Source organism: Myotis brandtii, unplaced genomic scaffold (assembly GCF_000412655.1).
Source record: "Myotis brandtii unplaced genomic scaffold, ASM41265v1 scaffold8, whole genome shotgun sequence".
In the NCBI taxonomy this organism is placed as follows: Eukaryota; Metazoa; Chordata; class Mammalia; order Chiroptera; family Vespertilionidae; genus Myotis; species Myotis brandtii.
Window position 1 is genome coordinate 6,431,247 of NW_005371219.1, and position 17,550 is coordinate 6,448,796.

General features: G+C 38.3%; 1 protein-coding gene across 1 annotated transcript in view; it reads right to left on the bottom strand.

Annotated features, from left to right (window-relative positions):
- Nucleotides 1-17,550, bottom strand: part of RPF2 (ribosome production factor 2 homolog) — a 35,848-nt gene that overhangs the window by 9,406 nt on the left and 8,892 nt on the right. The window contains exons 4-7 of the mRNA XM_005883748.2: nucleotides 14,224-14,263; nucleotides 11,896-11,977; nucleotides 11,191-11,267; nucleotides 5,932-6,031 (exon numbers count right to left, since the gene is read on the bottom strand). Of these exons, the coding sequence (XP_005883810.1) occupies nucleotides 5,932-6,031; nucleotides 11,191-11,267; nucleotides 11,896-11,977; nucleotides 14,224-14,263 (299 nt within the window). The remainder of the gene's footprint in view (nucleotides 1-5,931; nucleotides 6,032-11,190; nucleotides 11,268-11,895; nucleotides 11,978-14,223; nucleotides 14,264-17,550) is intronic.

Sequence of the window (17,550 nt, forward strand, 5' to 3'; positions counted from 1 at the left end):
TGCCACCCGGGGAGCGGGCCTAAGCCAGCAGGTGGTTATCTCCCGAGGGGTCCCAGACTGTGAGAGGGCACAAGTGGGGCTGAGGGACACCCCCCACCCCCCCCTTCCCTGCCAGTGCACAAATTTTTGTGCACCGGGCCTCTAGTATATAGATAATAAGACTAAATACCGAATTTTAAAAACCAGGCAAAGATTTGAATTGATACTTCACCATAGATACATGAATGGCCAATAAGCACATAAAAAGATATTCAACATCATTAATAATTAGAAAATACAAATTAAAGTTACAATGATAACAATACTTTATTTTGTAGATCTAACTTTAGAAACACATTACTATCAGGATACAACACCCAATGGTCTACCAAGTATTGGCAAGTAGTGGGGCAACTGGAGCTCTCATAAACTGCTAATGGGAATGTAAAATGGGACAACCTCATTGGAAAGCAGTTTGGCAGTTTCTTAAAATGCTAAACATGGACTATTCAAATGACTACCATTCTATTCCTAGCTATTTACCTAATAGAAATGAAAACATATGCCCTTACAAAAATCCTATATAATAAAAGGCTAATATGAAAATTGTCCCCTCAGGAGTTTGACCAACCAGGAGTTCAACCACTCACTATGACGTGTGCTGACCACTAGGGGGCGACACAGAACAAAGGAAGGCCCTGGACCGCAGCCAGCAACCTGGGGAAGGAATGCCCTGATCAGCCCTGATTGCCAGCCAGGCCTAGGGACCCTACCCGTGCACGAATTTCATGCACTGAGCCTCTAGTTTGTATATAAATATTCATAACAGCTCTACTGATAATAGTCCAAAGTTGGAATGAACATAAATGTCTATTGACAGATTAAGGGATAAACAAATTATGAAACAGCTATAAATAGAATTCTACTCGACAATAAAAAGAAATGATTACGGATACAACAACATGGACAAAACTAAAAAACAATTAGGTAAAGAAGCCAGGCCAAGAAAAGTTCACACTATATGATTCCTTTTATCTAAAATTCTAGAAAATGCAAACTAATCTATGACAGAAAGCACATCAGTGTTGGCTTAGAATAGAGAAAAAGGGTGGATTGCAAAGGGGTGCAGGGAAATTTTGGGAGGTGATGGAAAGAAAGGTTCTGTATCCTGACTGCAATGGTTTTCACAGGTGTATACATATGTCAAAATCCATCAAATTTTGAAACTTCAAATGTGTACTTGACTGTAACTTATACCTCAAAAGCTGTTTAATTCCCTGGCCCCTATGGCTCAGTTGGTTGGGCGTTATCCCATGTACCACAAGGTTGCCATTTCAACTCAGGGTCAGGGCATATACCCAGGTTCCAGGCTCGATCCCGAGTAGGAGGCGTGCAGGAGGCAGCCGATTGATGTTTCTCTCTCATCGATGTTTCTATCCCTCTCTCCCTTCTCCCTCTCCCTAAAATCAATAATAATAAAAAAATCTTAAAAATAAGTTGTTTAAAAATAATTTAAAATGAAAAAATTTAAAGTAACCTCTAAATATTGAAAAGAAATGAACCTGTGTTTTGAGCTGCAGGCATAATCATACAGAAAAGAACTATTTCAAGCAACTTCAAAACACAGAAATTTGCCCTAGCCAGTTTGGCTCAGTGGATAGAGCATCAGCCTGTGGACTGAAGGGTCCCGGGTTTGATTCCGGTCAAGGGCACATGCCCAGGTTGTGGGCTCAATCCCCAGTGTGCAGAAGGCAGCCAATCAATGATTTTCTCTCATCATTGATGTTTCTATCTCTCTCTCCCTCTCTCTTCCTCTCTGAAATCAATAAAAATATATATTTAAAATAAAATAAAAACACAGGAATTTGACCATATCTTCCCAACACAATGTATCTTAGAAAGACAACTGCAAAACAAAAAACAAAAAAAAACTTTACCTGCACTCAATAGTCATATAACCATTGCTAACAGTGGCATTTTATGCTGAGACTGTTGTGTGTGTAGTACAGTATAAAGTAAATGTATAATTATGTTGAAGACACTAAGAACCTGAATTTTTGTCATGAATGCAAGGTGACAATGTGAAGTTAATGAAGTTAAGATCGTTGTGTCCTAAATTTGAGTTAGAAGTTTCAGTATGAACTCAGGATATATTTTATATTATCAAACAAACATATTTCATAGTTCTGTCCACTAAAAAAGCCTAGAAACAATGATCAACCCAGAAACAGTCCATAGCACCCAGACTGTGATTTCTAAGATAATTCCTAACTTAAAAAACACACCAAAACCAAAAATACCAGGGCTCCTTAGAGAAATAGCTGATCCCAGGACTGGGGCACTAAAAGTACAAGAAAAGTTTGAAACATCAAAGGGGTGATGGATTACAGTATATCGAACCTCAGGACACTGCTGAAAAGGCTCACCTTAAAATGGGCAAAAATGATGGCTGAATTAAAATGGGAGGTATTATGAGTACAGGAATAAAAAAAAAACAACCCAGTTAGATATAACTAAGGAAGTGGAAGAGGTAGAAGATAAATTGGTTATAGTCAGAAGGAAAGCCCCAGTTTGGACATTTTTGTCAATGGGTCAATTCTAAGCAAAAATAAGATCTGATATGTGGCTGTGTCCATTAAGTAAATACATTGGAAAAGAGCCAGGGATCAGAGTCTGAGAACAGATCAGACCCTGATTCTACCACTTACTAGCTCTTCACTCCAAACAAGTAAATTAACTGGCCTGAATCTCTTCATCTACAACATGGGAATACTATTTCCATAATGAACTGAATGCTTGTGTTCCTCAAAATTCATAAGTTAGTCCGGCCAGTGTGGCTCAGTGCTTCAGTGTTGACCCATGAAACCAAAAGATTACTGGTTCGATTCCCAGTCAGGGGATACGCCTGGATTGCAGGCTTAATCCCTGGTGGGGGTGTGCAAGAGGCAGCCAATTGATGATGTTTCTTCTCTCATCTCTCTCTCCCTCTCCCTTCCTCTTTCTCTAAAAATCAATAAAAACATTTATATACTAGAGGCCTGGTGCATGAATTTGTGCACCGGTGGGGTCCGGCCGGTCCACCCCAATTGGAGCTGATTGGGGACGGGCTGGCTGGGGGGAGGGGTTGCAGGAGGTTGGCCACTGGCCCTGCCTCCAATTGGGAGGTTGGCTGGGTGGCCCCGCCCCTGATCGGGGGGGGGTGCTGATTGGGGACTGGGCCAGCCGGGGGTGGGGCTGCGGGAGGTTGGCCAGCTGGTAGGACCCACTAAGATTAACCACAAATCTATATAGTATTTTTAAAAAGCAAAACAGAAGCAAAACCCAGGATGAACAAAATGGGTATCTGCCATGAAAATACTGAAGTTATGAAGTTAACTTTTCTTTCTGGCCAATTATACACACACACACACACACACACACACACACACACTTCCTAGAAGGAAAAAAATCCTTGATAAAAGTCTCTTTCCCTCTACTTTATGTCATTTGAACACAAATATAAACCAGAAGTCTGCAGCTGCAATTGAGTATTAAAAACTCAACTTCCCTTGGTACCCAACAATCTCACTCCATTCCTCTACCTTTCTTCTTTCCCCAGACTCCTTTATGGTTTTCACTCCCTCCCCCTCCTCACTGTAATATGTGGTTATTACTGCCACCTAGTAGAAGCACAAAACAATAAGATCGTTTTTTATAAAAACCATTTAAACAAAAGCAAACAAAAGCACTCTCTGTTCTAACAAATTATAAGCACTACCGTCACTGACTATTAATAATTAATTGGAAGAATTAGAGGGCAAAAGGCAGGGAATCTGGGCCAATCCAGTACAAGTAATAGCAATCTTAACTGGAAAAACAACCTTTTTACTTTGGGGTGCATAATATTGAAAGAAATAAATTTTGGTCATTGTCTTTCATGCCTGATTTTTTAAGACATAAAAAGTGGCAAAGACTCTGCAAAGGAAATGTTCATTATCACATGATGGACAGTAGAAGCAGAAAAACTCAGACACTGGGTTTTGATCCTGGTTCACCTACTTAATAGCTCTTAACCTCTCTGAGCCTCTATTTTCCCATCTATAAAATGGAATGTCACCAAACTCAAGAACTCTAGAAAGGATTAAGGAGGTTATAATGGTACTGGGTTTTCTAAAAATAGTCATTTATTAAAAATGAGAGGTTCTTAAAAAAAGAAAAGGCCTTGCTGATATGGCTCAGTGGTTAGGCATTGATCTATGAACCAGGAGGTCACAGTTTCATTCCCAGTCAGGGCACATGCCTAGGTTGTGGGCTCCGTCCCCAGTAGGGGGCATGCAGGAAACAGCTGATCAATGATTCTTTCTCATCATTAATGTTTCTCTCTCTTCCTCTACTTTCCTCTCTGAAATCAATAAAAATATATTTTTTTAAAAATGAGAAGTTTTGAAAATTGTAAACCCAGCACTAAGAACATAAATAATCCTGATAAGGAAAATAAAAGTAATGTGTCTGTCCACACACCCTCTTCTGGTCAGCTCATCTGTAAAGAGTAAGTATACAGTTTGTTTATAATATATACCCCACAAACTTTTCAAAAGTGATCTAGGGCAAAGTATGTAAAAATCCAAAAGAAGGGCAACCAAAAATGTATATGGCCTAGCCCATAAGCTGGTAAGAATGATGCAAGAAAAGCTCAAATGAAATAAATTTAAACTTGAGATAATGCTGAATATCAGAAGCGTCTGTACCTCTAGTTACAAACTAAATTTATTTCCAGGATTAGATGAGAGCTGGCAGATGTGATTGCATAATATTAAGTATTAGTACCATTTAAGAAATCATGGAGAACAATTATGCCAGCTTTTTAAAAAAGAGAGAAAAAGTTGTTTAAAACTGGTAAAATTAATGTCAATCCTATATGATGACAATACTGTGTATTAGATTTTAAGAAGGCAACTTGTGAACATATAGGAAAGAATGTAGTCATCACATAGATAATTAGGAACTAGCATATTTCACTAAGAATAAGTCATCTATAAAACAGTCTGATAAGGTTATTGTGAGAATGAAGCACTATATAAAAAGTACCTAGCCCTAACCGGTTTGGCTCAGTGGATAGAGCGTCGGCCTGCGGACTGAAAGGTCCCAGGTTCGATTCCAGTCAAGGGCATGTACCTTGGTTGCGGGCACATCCCCAGTAGGGGGTGTGCAAGAGGCAGCTGATTGATGTTTCTCTCTCATCGATGTTTCTAACTCTCTATCCCTCTCCCTTCCTCTCTGTAAAAAATCAATAAAATATATTTTTTTAAAAAAACAAAACAAACAAAAAAAAGTACCTAGTATATGCTTGGTGTTTATGATAATGATCATGAAATAAAAGGAGCTAGGAGGCCACTGAGGATTTCCTGGGAAAGAACTGAGATTTGCAAGAATAGAAGAAAACAGATAAATAAGAATGGAATCAGAAAAAACAATAGGAATATGTATAACATATTTTCAATAAACCACTTTTAATGGAAAAGGAAGAAAGAAAATTGGGGGAGATCAAGAAAGCAAGTTATAGTATGAAAAGCCTTGTATATCAGATTAAGAAAAACTAATAGAGGTTTTGAATGGAAGTGAATGATGTATAGCCATCTTGAAAACTTTTCAATTTTCACCAAAATTGAATTTGATGATGTTGATAATGACAGAAGATGGGTGTGGGTATTTTATAAAGTGTAAAATGCTATATAAATGGGTTGATACCAAAGACTATAGCATCAAGAAAATAATTATGCTCAATAGAATATAACATCTCTTTAACTCTCCCCTGGTAGTGGGGAATAGAGAAAATAATGAAAAGGGAAAAGAGAAAGGAGATTTTTTTTTAAAAAGCTGTATACCTAGAGTTAAGTGGCAAAGTGCCACCAATGACAGTCTTATATTACCTACCCGAGCTATCCTGCAGATAATAAGTATTAAAACACTTACCAATAAGAAGACTTTTTAGCCTTCTGTAGTCTTCTGTTACATCAAAATCATTACCAGCAAATATTAACATGGGTTTTGTTCCCTCAGGGCATTTACTATTCTATGAAACGAAAAAATGTAATTATATAATTATCAAGTCTAAATTGTTTATATGCTGATTTTAAAGTAACTGATACTTAATATGTAATGAATTCATTCTTAGATTTTCTAAACTGTCCTAAAACTGTCTATGCATGCTGATTTTAGACTTAAAACCAGAGTTGGGGTTTTTAAACTTACAGATTTTTATATTAAAAGTAATTTTTCATTCCACTCTCTCACACTGCCAAATTAATATGTGGTCAAAGAATGATATAAGCTACTCGTTAACATTATTCTATGCAAGAATAAAATAAAAAGCTAAACTTACTAAAAACAAAAAAACAAAAACATAGCCCTCTAATAGCCAGATTCAAAATAAATTTCTTTGAATTATTTGTCCTGCTGTGCCTTTCCTACTGTATCACATAAACAGTGTTTTTAAATGAAAGTTCAATTAAACTACCAACTAAACATTTACATGGAAACCAATAATTGTATACAAGCTATAGAAAGTATGTGCTAATCCTTACTCAGCAGGGTTCAAGCTCTTACTAGAAAAATTATTTTGTCCAGTTCTGGATTTTTTTATACCAAGAAGAATGTGATGTAAGTAATAAGAGGATTTACATTTAAAAGCCACCAAAGTGAAAGAAAATCAAATAGAAAAAAATTCTTTAAATGAAAGATTAATTTATAGAGGACGGTAAACGGTTATTGGTCTGAGCTTCCCACTGATTCTAATACCACTGCTCTGACATCAATCAAGATTATCCAAATTTAAGAGTCTCATGCTCTACCAACTGAGCTAGCCGGGCACTTCCAGGATTATCCAAATTTAGCAGGGGAAAAAAAACAAACAAACCACAAAACAAAATAGGACAAAAAAAAACAAACATCCTCTGTTGTAGGATCAGAAGTTACCTGCTGCTTCCCTGTTCACCATGACCATTATAGTTGGCATTCCAAATCCTGAGACTTAACTGTCTATACTTAGGAAATGTGCCTAAGCCAGTGATGGCGAACCTTTTGAGCTCGGCGTGTCAGCATTTTGAAAAACCCTAACTTAACTCTGGTGCCGTGTCACATATAGAAATTTTTTGATATTTGCAACCATAGTAAAACAAGGACTTATACTTTTGATATTTATTTTATATATTTAAATGCCATTTAACAAAGAAAAATCAACCAAAAAAATGAGTTCGCGGGTCACCTCTGACACGTGTGTCATAGGTTCGCCATCACTGGCCTAAGCTCTCTGTCTGATCCAGGGCCTAAATGGACTTTCCAGATCCAATGACTCCGCTGTGCTCCATCTGTCCTACCTGACCCTCCTACTGCTACCGCTAGGTCCACGGGGGCTATTAAGTACTAAGAAAAAGTGAGGCAACCCAAGTACAACTTTGACTTTCAAACCATTCTGACCACAGTGCATAGTAACAAAAAATATTATTTTAAGCCATGACCCAGTATACACATCATAAAAATATAACTAAACAACTTATGTGAAACAGTACTTATGTAGATCACTGATATTTTTCACAATGTGAAAACCCTGAACTAGAAGAAACTACAACAAAAGAGCTTTTATTCCAATAGCCTGAAAGGTACTAAAATTCTAAATAATATATAAATTCTATGACATAGTATACTAAAAATACTATAATTATTAAGTCCTTGAATAACCTTTTAAATTAAGTGTTTTTAAACAAAGAAAAAAATAGAAAAGTAATTCTTATAAATCACACACAAACTTTTCAAGTAAAATATCCCGGGAAATTGTGATATATTCACACTACCTAATATAAAATCAACTAGCCTTAAATTTTAATCATCTCACTCATTAAGGTTTATTTTATGCAGAAAAACCACCCCTAGCAGTTTGGCCATCTTAGAAAACAGGCGCCTAGAATAATCACTCTGTTTCCTGGTAGAGTCTAATCTAATGTTCCTTAAAAAAAAAAAAAAAAAAAAAAAGAGTTAACAGAGGAATGAGGCTTGGCAATAAAAGTAGGCAAGTGAGAAAAGAAGTATCTGGTGAAGATGCCTTAAAAATGAGGAGTCAAAGTAAAGAAAAAATAATTATAGAGACAAAGTAGAACAAAGCATGCAATCCAAAATAGACTAAAAATAAAAGCTTGTAACCAAATGATGGGGTAAAAAGTGAAGGGCTGACTAACCGTCTGTGCAGGATTGCCCATGTAAGCATACACTCAGCAATTAATGAATTTTCTAATTATTGATATGCTCCATGAATAAAAAATTAGTGTTCAGTTTAAATGGTTCTTGTTAAGAAAGACACCTGAGCTCTGGCTCAGTGGTTAGAGCATGGGCCCACAGTCTTAAGGGTCATGGGCCTGATTCCCAGTCAAAGGGTGCCGGAGACCAATTCCAGCATGACAGCAGGGCTGCATCTGGGAATGGCTGAAGGCATTTTCCCAAACCTAAAAAGGGATGATTGCTTGGCTGCCAGACAGCTAAAAGGCACCTTAATCTACATGTTATTGCCTCCTACTGGCCAAACACCTGAACAGCCGTTCCCCCATTCTGACGATGGACTCTGTAAGAAACCCTGACCCTTTGATGTGTATACCTCTGCCTCGCCTCAGGACAAGTTGTGTTAATAAAAAGCATGGGGTCCTGGGATGAGGGGACCTAGAGACCTTAGATCTTAGAACTCAATATTTTTATTGATTTCAGAAAGGAAGGGAGAGGAAGAGAGAGATAGAAACATCAATGATGAGAGAGAATCACTGATCGGCTGCCTCCTGCACGCCTCCTACTTGGGATTGAGCCCGCAACCCGGGCACGTGCCCCTGACCAGAATCGAACCCAGGACCTTTCAGTACACAGGCTGACACTCTACTGAACTTAGCTCCTTTAGCTAAGCTCCCCTGACCCCCAAATGCCTTTCAAAATTATGCTTTGTCTCTGGACTCCTATTTAATCTACGCACAGCCTTCTCCAGATTCCTGAACCTTCTAGATGCTGGGACAAGAACCCCGGCAAAAGGGGACCTCGGTTGCAAGTTTGATGCCCGGCCCCAGTCAGGGCATATGCGGGAGGCAACCATTCAATGTGTCTCCCTCACATTGATATCTCTCTCTCTCTTTCCCTCCCCCTCCCTCCCTTCCTCCTTTCTCCTTTCCACTCTCTCTCTAAAAATCAATGAAAAAATATCCTCGGGTGAGAATTTTTTAAAAAAAAGAGATGACCCAAAGCCCTGGCTGGTATGGCTCAGTGGATAGAGAGTTGGCCTGTGGACCGAAGGGTCCTAGGTTCCATTCCCAGTCAGGGCACATGCATGGTTTGCGGGCTTGATCCCCAGTGTGGAGCGTGCAGGAGGCAGCCAATCCATGATTCTCTCTCATCATTGATGTTTCTATCTCTCCCTTTCCCTTCCCCTCTCTGAACAATAAAATTATATTTTTAAAAAAGAGAGAGAGAGAGAGAGAGAGAGAGAGAGAGAGAGAGACCTGAAAAACAAGTTGTGGTCCAGTTTATAAGCTGCACAGTGATAGAAGTAGTTCTTTGCTTTGGAAGTGAAGTGGAAAGAGTAGAGGAGCTGGCATGCATGCAATAGCCAATGCTCAAGCCCACTAACTGGTGACCAAGCCAGCAAGCTAGCAGCAGTGGCAAAGGTAAAATGGGGACATGCTGCTCATCTCCAGGGATTTGTGCACATCCCCAAAAAGACACTGTAAAAAGCGATGGTTTCCACCATAATAAAGCATCACTGTTTACACACTTTCCAAAATGCCTTCCAATGTGTTATTTTCAATGATAAGCATTTTCACATATATTCTCTCATTTGGTGTTGTTATACCTATTTAATAGTTGATTGCAATTGAGGGCCAGGGAAGTAACTGACTGTAGCAGGTCACAAATCATCTAAACAGCTATGAGAGGCCTCAAAGCCAAGTGTTCTGCCTCTAAATCCAATCTCAGGCCACTGTTCTGCACTGTACCTGAAGACACTGGTGTAGCTAAGGGGGGGATCTGGTAAGAGCCTTTTCTCAAACCCACAGGAAACCTGGAAGGCATGTCCTCTTTTTAGAGGAGGTTGGGGAGAGTATTCATTATATATATGCTATAATTCTTTCAATATACCACAACCGTCAAAGACACAAAAACTGAGAATAGCCCTGACTGGTTTGGCTCAGTGGATAGAGCATCGGCCTGCGGACTCAAGGGTCCCAGGTTTGATTCCTGACAAGGGCATGTACCTTGGTTGCGGGCATATAACCAGTAGGGGGTGTGCAGGAGGCAGCTGATCAATGTTTCTCTCTCATCGATGTTCCTAACTCTCTATCCCTCTCCCTTCCTCTCTGTAAAAAAAATCAATAAAATATATTAAAAAAAACACACACACACACAAAAGAATACTGAGAATAATTTGTAACTTCCAATTACACATTTTAATATCCTTTCTTCCAAAGTCCTTGAGTCCTAACTGGTTATACCATTTACTATATATCTGACTCTAAGTCACCAACGGAATTCCTCTCGGCTTCAATCTCTAAACCTCTACAATAGGGAAAATAATCTCAGCCTTTCATAGGGTAGCTATGAGGTCTAAGTAAATCATGTATTTGATGGAATAGATTAAGCCAAGAAACAGAGTTCTGAGGGAACAGAAGCCCAATTTGAACCCAGGAGCTGAATTAGGACAGTTCTCTTGCCTCTCTAAGACTACTTACTATTTTCTGTTTTTTAATCCCATTCAAATAAAAGAGACACAAAAATGCAAGTCCTTAAGGGGAGGACTTAACTAGCAATTTGTTAGCTAGGAGCCAAAATACTGTAGGATCAGTTAAAGCTTCCTAGGTTTGGAACAGGGCTCACTTTGGAAATTCTAGTATTTCTGTAGTTCTATAAAATAGATGCTGTGGTAATGCAGAGAGGGGAGATAGCATTTAAACCATGGGCCTAGACAAGAGTTAGTAACCACTCTGAAGGCTAATTACTAGGAGACCCATCTGTGTTATATACTATAAATATATTCCACTGTTTAAAGTAAAGGTAAAATGAAATTGTACTTTTATCTTAGAACACACTAGTATAAAAACAAAGTTCTTTCTTACTTAAGCTACCAAACTATTATCAACTCTTCACCACAAGATGTCACTATTGCCCAAGAGAAACATTACAAAATGTTTCTTATTTTTATCAGTATCTTACCTTAATATCTTTTAGAGAGACAAACTTTTCAATACCTAATTCAATCATATCTAGCACATGGTAGTCATACATACGACCTAGAAGGAAAACACATTTTTTTGAGCATTTATTTTTCCCGAAAAGCTTATCTTCAATGTTCAAAACATCCTAATAGCTGCCTCTTTTCTTTCTTCTTATATCCTTCAAACATGTCTCCTCTTTGAATTTTCAAGGCTACCTAGGATAGACTGTTGCAATCTTGGTTCTGGAAGGGATCTTTTACAGAAGAGTAAATAAAGACCCACAGAGGGTTATTTTGTCTAAGCCACTGAGCATGCCAGACCAGGTCTCAAAACAGCCAGGCCAAAAAAAAAAAACCGGCCAGGCAAGGGTTTGTTTTTGTCCATTAAACAGATATTTATTAGGAAAGGGTTAATCTATGCAGCTAGGAATACTTTCTTTTTATTCTAACTCTAATACTGACTGAGGATATATATGTTTTATATTAGAAAAATATAAAATATCTACAACTTGAGGTAGGGTAATATTTATATGCCCATTCTTTCTTTACCTGAAGACTGGCAGACAAAACATTTTTATTCAAAATCACATGGGAAAAATACTAGTGTAGAGCTTACTAGTTACTCCTGAATCCTCAACATCATCAATTAACTGTCACAGAAGTGACTCTATAAATAGAAATACTAAAAGGTAAATGATACTTACCTATTACTAGGTTATTTGGCCGCTTCTTATTATGGGAGCCAAACATAAATAAAGAACAATCTGACTTCTTTGAAAAAAATTCCTATAAAACCAAAGAAATCCCATTTAATCCATGAATAAGAAACTTAAGAATTATACCTCTGAACTAAAAAAAACATATATCATCAGTTTGTTTTTTTTCAGTAGAAGTTAATGGAGATTTAATGAACTATGTGGGAATAAACAAATGAAGAGGACTTTATTTCTACCTTTAACTTCAAATTTTCTGATTTGGAGCTTGTAGGGGAAAGATGTAAGTTCAAAACTAAAAATACATAAAAACTATTAGGTTAATAAATAGAGACCATATACATTTTTAGCTATGCAGTTATTTTGAAATAGCACTCCGAGTATTTCATTTGCTGAAGAAATGCCTTTACTCATAGGACATTACTACTATCATAAATCAGCATGGTGTTTTTAGGTATTTATAACTGGACTCATGAGCTTACAATGTATATATCTACTTTTCATTACAAACTTCATCTACACAGGAATCTTGCCCTAGATTCTCCACGCCACCCCAGCTGGGACTAGTTCCCTTTTGTGAACCCAGCAAGGCCTGACTGACAGACCTATGTGGCTCCTGACAGTAAGAAATATCTCTCCCATTTGGCTCTTCAAAGTACTGACTTCCATTACAGATTTGAGAGTGGAAACAATTATCCAAGACAGCTCCTTTTATACTGACTGATACACATGCTCACTACATTCCACATAGTTTGACTGATTACTGAGATGCCCAATCTCAGCACGAAAATTAGATTCACTGTGCTCTAGTATAGTTGGAAAACGTTCTTAAATTAGTGACAAAACATTAAAGAACAGATAAAACAATCATAATCCGTAATGTTTCTTTTTTTTTTAAGTATAAAGGGCTTTTATTATTTACAACATAGGCACAATTATTTAAAGTTAATAAATTTTTATTTAAGGAATTTCACATGTTCTGAGTCCTTCTACTGCCTTAGTTCCTTCTGAGTTTGAGTCTTAATCCCTTTTTTGCACAACCCAGTTGTTGTTTCAGTCAGTCCACAATCCTTTTAGTTAAGCTTCTTTGATCTACACTTGAATATGGACATACTATACAAACTCTCCACCTATAATCACTGGGAACCAATTTCTTCAAGCAATTTACTTAAGGGTCATGGTTAGGGTCTGAGTAGATGGATCTGCCCGGTTTTTTCATTTCAGACACCCTCTAAACATTAAGTTCAAATCATCTTCACTCCTAAGCTATCACTCCCTAGAACAGTACAGATCTTCGGGATATACAAAATACCTAAGATTTAAGAAAATTAGATTACTAGGTATTTCACAGTTTTAGCAGCTGTCTTGTAATTCCTTTCCACAGATCTAACACACAGTTCTGTGAATAAAGGAAGCAACATATTTACTCTATGAGGTGTTTCCAACGATTTCAACTTTTCTTTATTGGTTACAAGACTCCCTAAGATGTGGGCCCCTACTTTCGTTATCATTCATTCCAGTGTTTATTGCCTATCCACTCCCCATGTGGAGGATGGAGTCAGAAAGTCCAGGAATTCTAGCTCTGCCATTTTCAGTGGGATCTGGTCACCTTTCTGAGAATTACTCTTATCATGTATCAGGGACAGTAATGCCTCATGCAAAAATCTGCAAGGACTACATGATTTGTCAGATGTGAAAGAACCTTATGTCTGGCACAAAGCAGGTGTTCAAAAATGTTTTTTAAAGACCAAGTCGATAAAAATGCTTTCTTAAATTATTTTTTAATATTCTTATGTTATGACTAACACCCCAAGCTTTCCATAATTACCTTTACATACATATAATACCGCTATTATTCTTCTCCATAAAACCCACTTTTTGTTAAAATTCTAGAGCAAGGGTTGTCAAATTATGTGCAAAAGGCCAGATAGTGAATATTTAAGGATCTTTATAGCAATTAACTCAAGTAGAGTTCCTTGTTCTAAAAATATCCAGAGTCAGATTTTTAAAAAATCAAACTTGCTTTATAAAAATAGACTCATAACAAGCTTCTTTTGACAATCCATGAATTATGCACTTAAAATGCAATTACATTTTTTAAAATTCTATCAACAGACTTGCAAGAAGTTAATATGTACTAGGTATAGTGAAATGTAATATCTATAGACATATTCTGAGTATAGTAGTCTTATTTCCCCTCCATTTATATCAAAATCCTCTCATATAGGATGATTTATAATTTTAAAAAATCATCTATGAGTACTAAATAAATTAGTCTGAGTAATCACAGCATCTCTTAAATCAGATTTTCATACTTACCAAGGATGTCTGATCCTCAAATGGTCTCGTAATATTTTTCCTACAAATATTTTTTAAAAGGTGAGACTAATTTTAATAATCTTAATAAGTAATTTGCCATGATAATTAACATATAAACAAATGTAATTTTATATTCAGATGATCAAAAAAAGAAGCTAGACAGATATTCATTCATTCAAATGTTTATTTAGTACCTATTATGTGCCAGGCACTGTTCTAGGAGCTAGAGATACTATAATACCATGTCAAACAAGAGCCTTGCTTTTTTTGGATCTTACATTCTAGTGGAAGTTTTCAACAATTCCAAAAAATAACAACTGACAAAAATAAAATAGGGTATTGTGTCAGTGTGAAAAGTGGAAAATTACTATTTGAGCTGAGACCTGAAAAATGAGGAGTTAGCCATAGAAAAGTTTTCAGGTTAAGAATACTGCAGGAGCCAGGCTAGTGTGGCTCAGTGGTTGAGCATCAACCTAGGAATCAGGTCAAGTTTTGATTCTCAGTCAGGAAACATGCCTGGGTTGTGGGCTTGATCCCCTGTTGGGGGGCATGCAGGAGTAGCATCAATGATTCTCTCATCATTGATGTTTCTAACTCTCTCTCCCTCTCCCTTCCTCTCTGAAATCAATTTTTTAAAAAAAAAAGAATGCTGCAGAAAGAAGGAATAGAATAAGCAAAGATTCTAAGATGAAAACAAGCTTAGACTACTCAAGAAACAGAAAGAAGCAAGTGTCACTGGAGCTTAAAGAGCAAAGGGATAAAGGTGGCTAAAGATGTAGACACAGCCTGACCAGTGTGGCTCAGTGGTTGAGTGTCGACCCTTGAACCAGGAGGTCACAGTTCAATTCAAGGTCAGGGCACATGTCAGGGTTTCAGGCTAAAACCCCAGTAGGGGGGCATGCAGGAGGCAGCTGATAGATGTTTCTCTCTCACATTGATGTTTCCCTCTCTCTCTAAAAATCAATACAAACATATTTTTAAAGAGAAAGAAGCAGGGTGAAGGACATATAGAGATGCTACAATTTTTACAACTTTTCTGTAAATAATATACATGCTACTATTACAATGATGTAAGAACATTAAATACAAATGAAGACAGAATGGAAAGAAATAAATTTAAAAATACAAATAGCTATATGTAAAGAACTATAGTGGCTGTTTTTTTTAAATTTTCTCAATCTTTCATAAAGTGGTTGTTTGTTACTTTCATACCAGAGTAATGTAATATAATGGACATGCTCCCAGGAACAAACTGGTATTACAACTAAAATATAGAAAAACTTCCTGAATAATCAACGGAAAACTCGGAGAGAATCCTGACACCCAAGGACCGAAAGTGGAGATCGCACAGAGACTGGCAGGAGGGGTGGAGGCCCGAAAGGGCTGGCTGGGCACCCACAGACAGCAACCCAAGTCCGGGGGAGATGAGAGATATCTCAGCTGTGGAGGGGTGCCACTGAGAACTCTGGGATCTAATCCTGAAGCTGGGCTCCCCAGCAGAAAGCACCAAAACTGAGGACGGTATGTACCCACATAACATCTGGCTGTGAAAAGCAGTAGAATGCTGTCTGCCAGGGAGTAACAGCTGAAAACTCAGGCACCCTCTTAAAGGGCCAATGCACAAAATTCCCCGTGGAGCTGAACGGGCGAGGGCTATGCCCTCCATCTTGCCCCGAATCCTCCATTTTTGGGCAGCAGCCATGTGCTCAGCAAGGAGCTTCTTCCCGGAAGCCCAAGCCTCTGCTAGCCACACCTAGGATTTCTTTAAACTAACCAATGATAATCAAGGGAAGTGCGCGCCATAGATACGACCACATCCTGTGTAACAAGACACCGACTTGCGCCTGGCCAATCGGCAGGGCCCACAGTCCTCTCTCCTCCCCTTACTCCAACCCCCCTATAAAGCCTCTCTACCCACAAAGCTCGCTCTCTCTCTGCCACTTGCTGCTGCGTCGGTAAGGAGGGTAGAAGAGCCAAACCCGGGCTTGAATAAAGACTCTTTGCTTTTGCATCGGACACGGCTGGCTCCCTGGTGTGGTCTCTTGGGGATCCTGAAATCTGGGCATAACAGAGCCACCCACCTTGTACTCCAGCAAAGGGAGGGAGAAGTGGATTGGAGCTGTGAGAGCAGAAGCCAGGATTGGGGACTTGGGGGTTAGAGCTCAGAAGGCAGATCCCCCAAGTTTCCTGGGCTGAGTCATTCCCTCACACAGCAGAGGACATCTATCCCACAGACATTTGCCTTGGCTGGAGAGCTGACACACCCTACTGGAAAACACCTTGCCCTAAGGCCACTTAAGAGATTAAAAATAACAATTAGACTCCAGGCAAAAGCAACTGCCCCACCCTGTTGAAAAAACTCTAGCCATATCTGAGGACAATTGCCTGGGGGGCAATTCACGTAGGAATCCTATCAGTCTGTAGACAGAGGTGATCTCTGGAGGCTTTGACTCTATGCCTGATCTAATTAGTCAGAAACAGCCTTTAACTTTGTCCTGCATTAGAGATTGAGCAGTGTAGAGGATCTACCTGATAGAATCACAAAACCAAACAGAAAGCCAAAATAAGGAGACAAAGAAACAACCCCAAAATGAAAGAACTAGAGAATTCTCCAGAAGAGATAAATGAAGCAGAGATAAGAAGTTTATTTGAAACAGAGTTCAGAGTAATGATGGTAAACATTGTCAACAGCATGAGAAAAGATATAGTAACTATGAAAAAAGAACAGTCTGAGATAAAGAATGACATAACACAAATAAAGAACACAATGGAAGGAATACATAGCAGATTAGGGGAAGCTGAGTATGGAATCAGTGAATTAGAAGACAGTTGAAAATATCACTCAATCAGAAAACTAAAAAGAAAAAACAATTAAAAAAAACAGGAGGACAACTTAAGGGAGCCATGGGACAACATGAAACAACAACATTAGAATAGCAGGTGTGTCAGAAGAGACAGAAAGGGAGAAAGGCATAGAGAAGGTGTTAGAAGAAACAATGGCAGAAAACTTCCCTAACCTGGTAAAGGAAAAAGTCACACAAGTTCAGGAGGCACAGAGAAGCCCAAACAAGAAGAACCCAAACAGGCCCTGCCCAGACACATCATAATTAAAATGCCAAAAATTAAAGACAAAGAGGGAATCTTAAAGGCAGCAAGAGAAAAGAAAACTGTTACCTACAAAGGAGCTCTCATAAGGCTGACACCTGATTTCTCATCAGAAACTCTATAGGCCAGAAGGGAATGGCATGAAGTACTCAAGGTAATGGAAAGCAAGGATCTGAGACAAGATTACTATATCCAGCAAGGCTATCATTCAAAATAGACAGT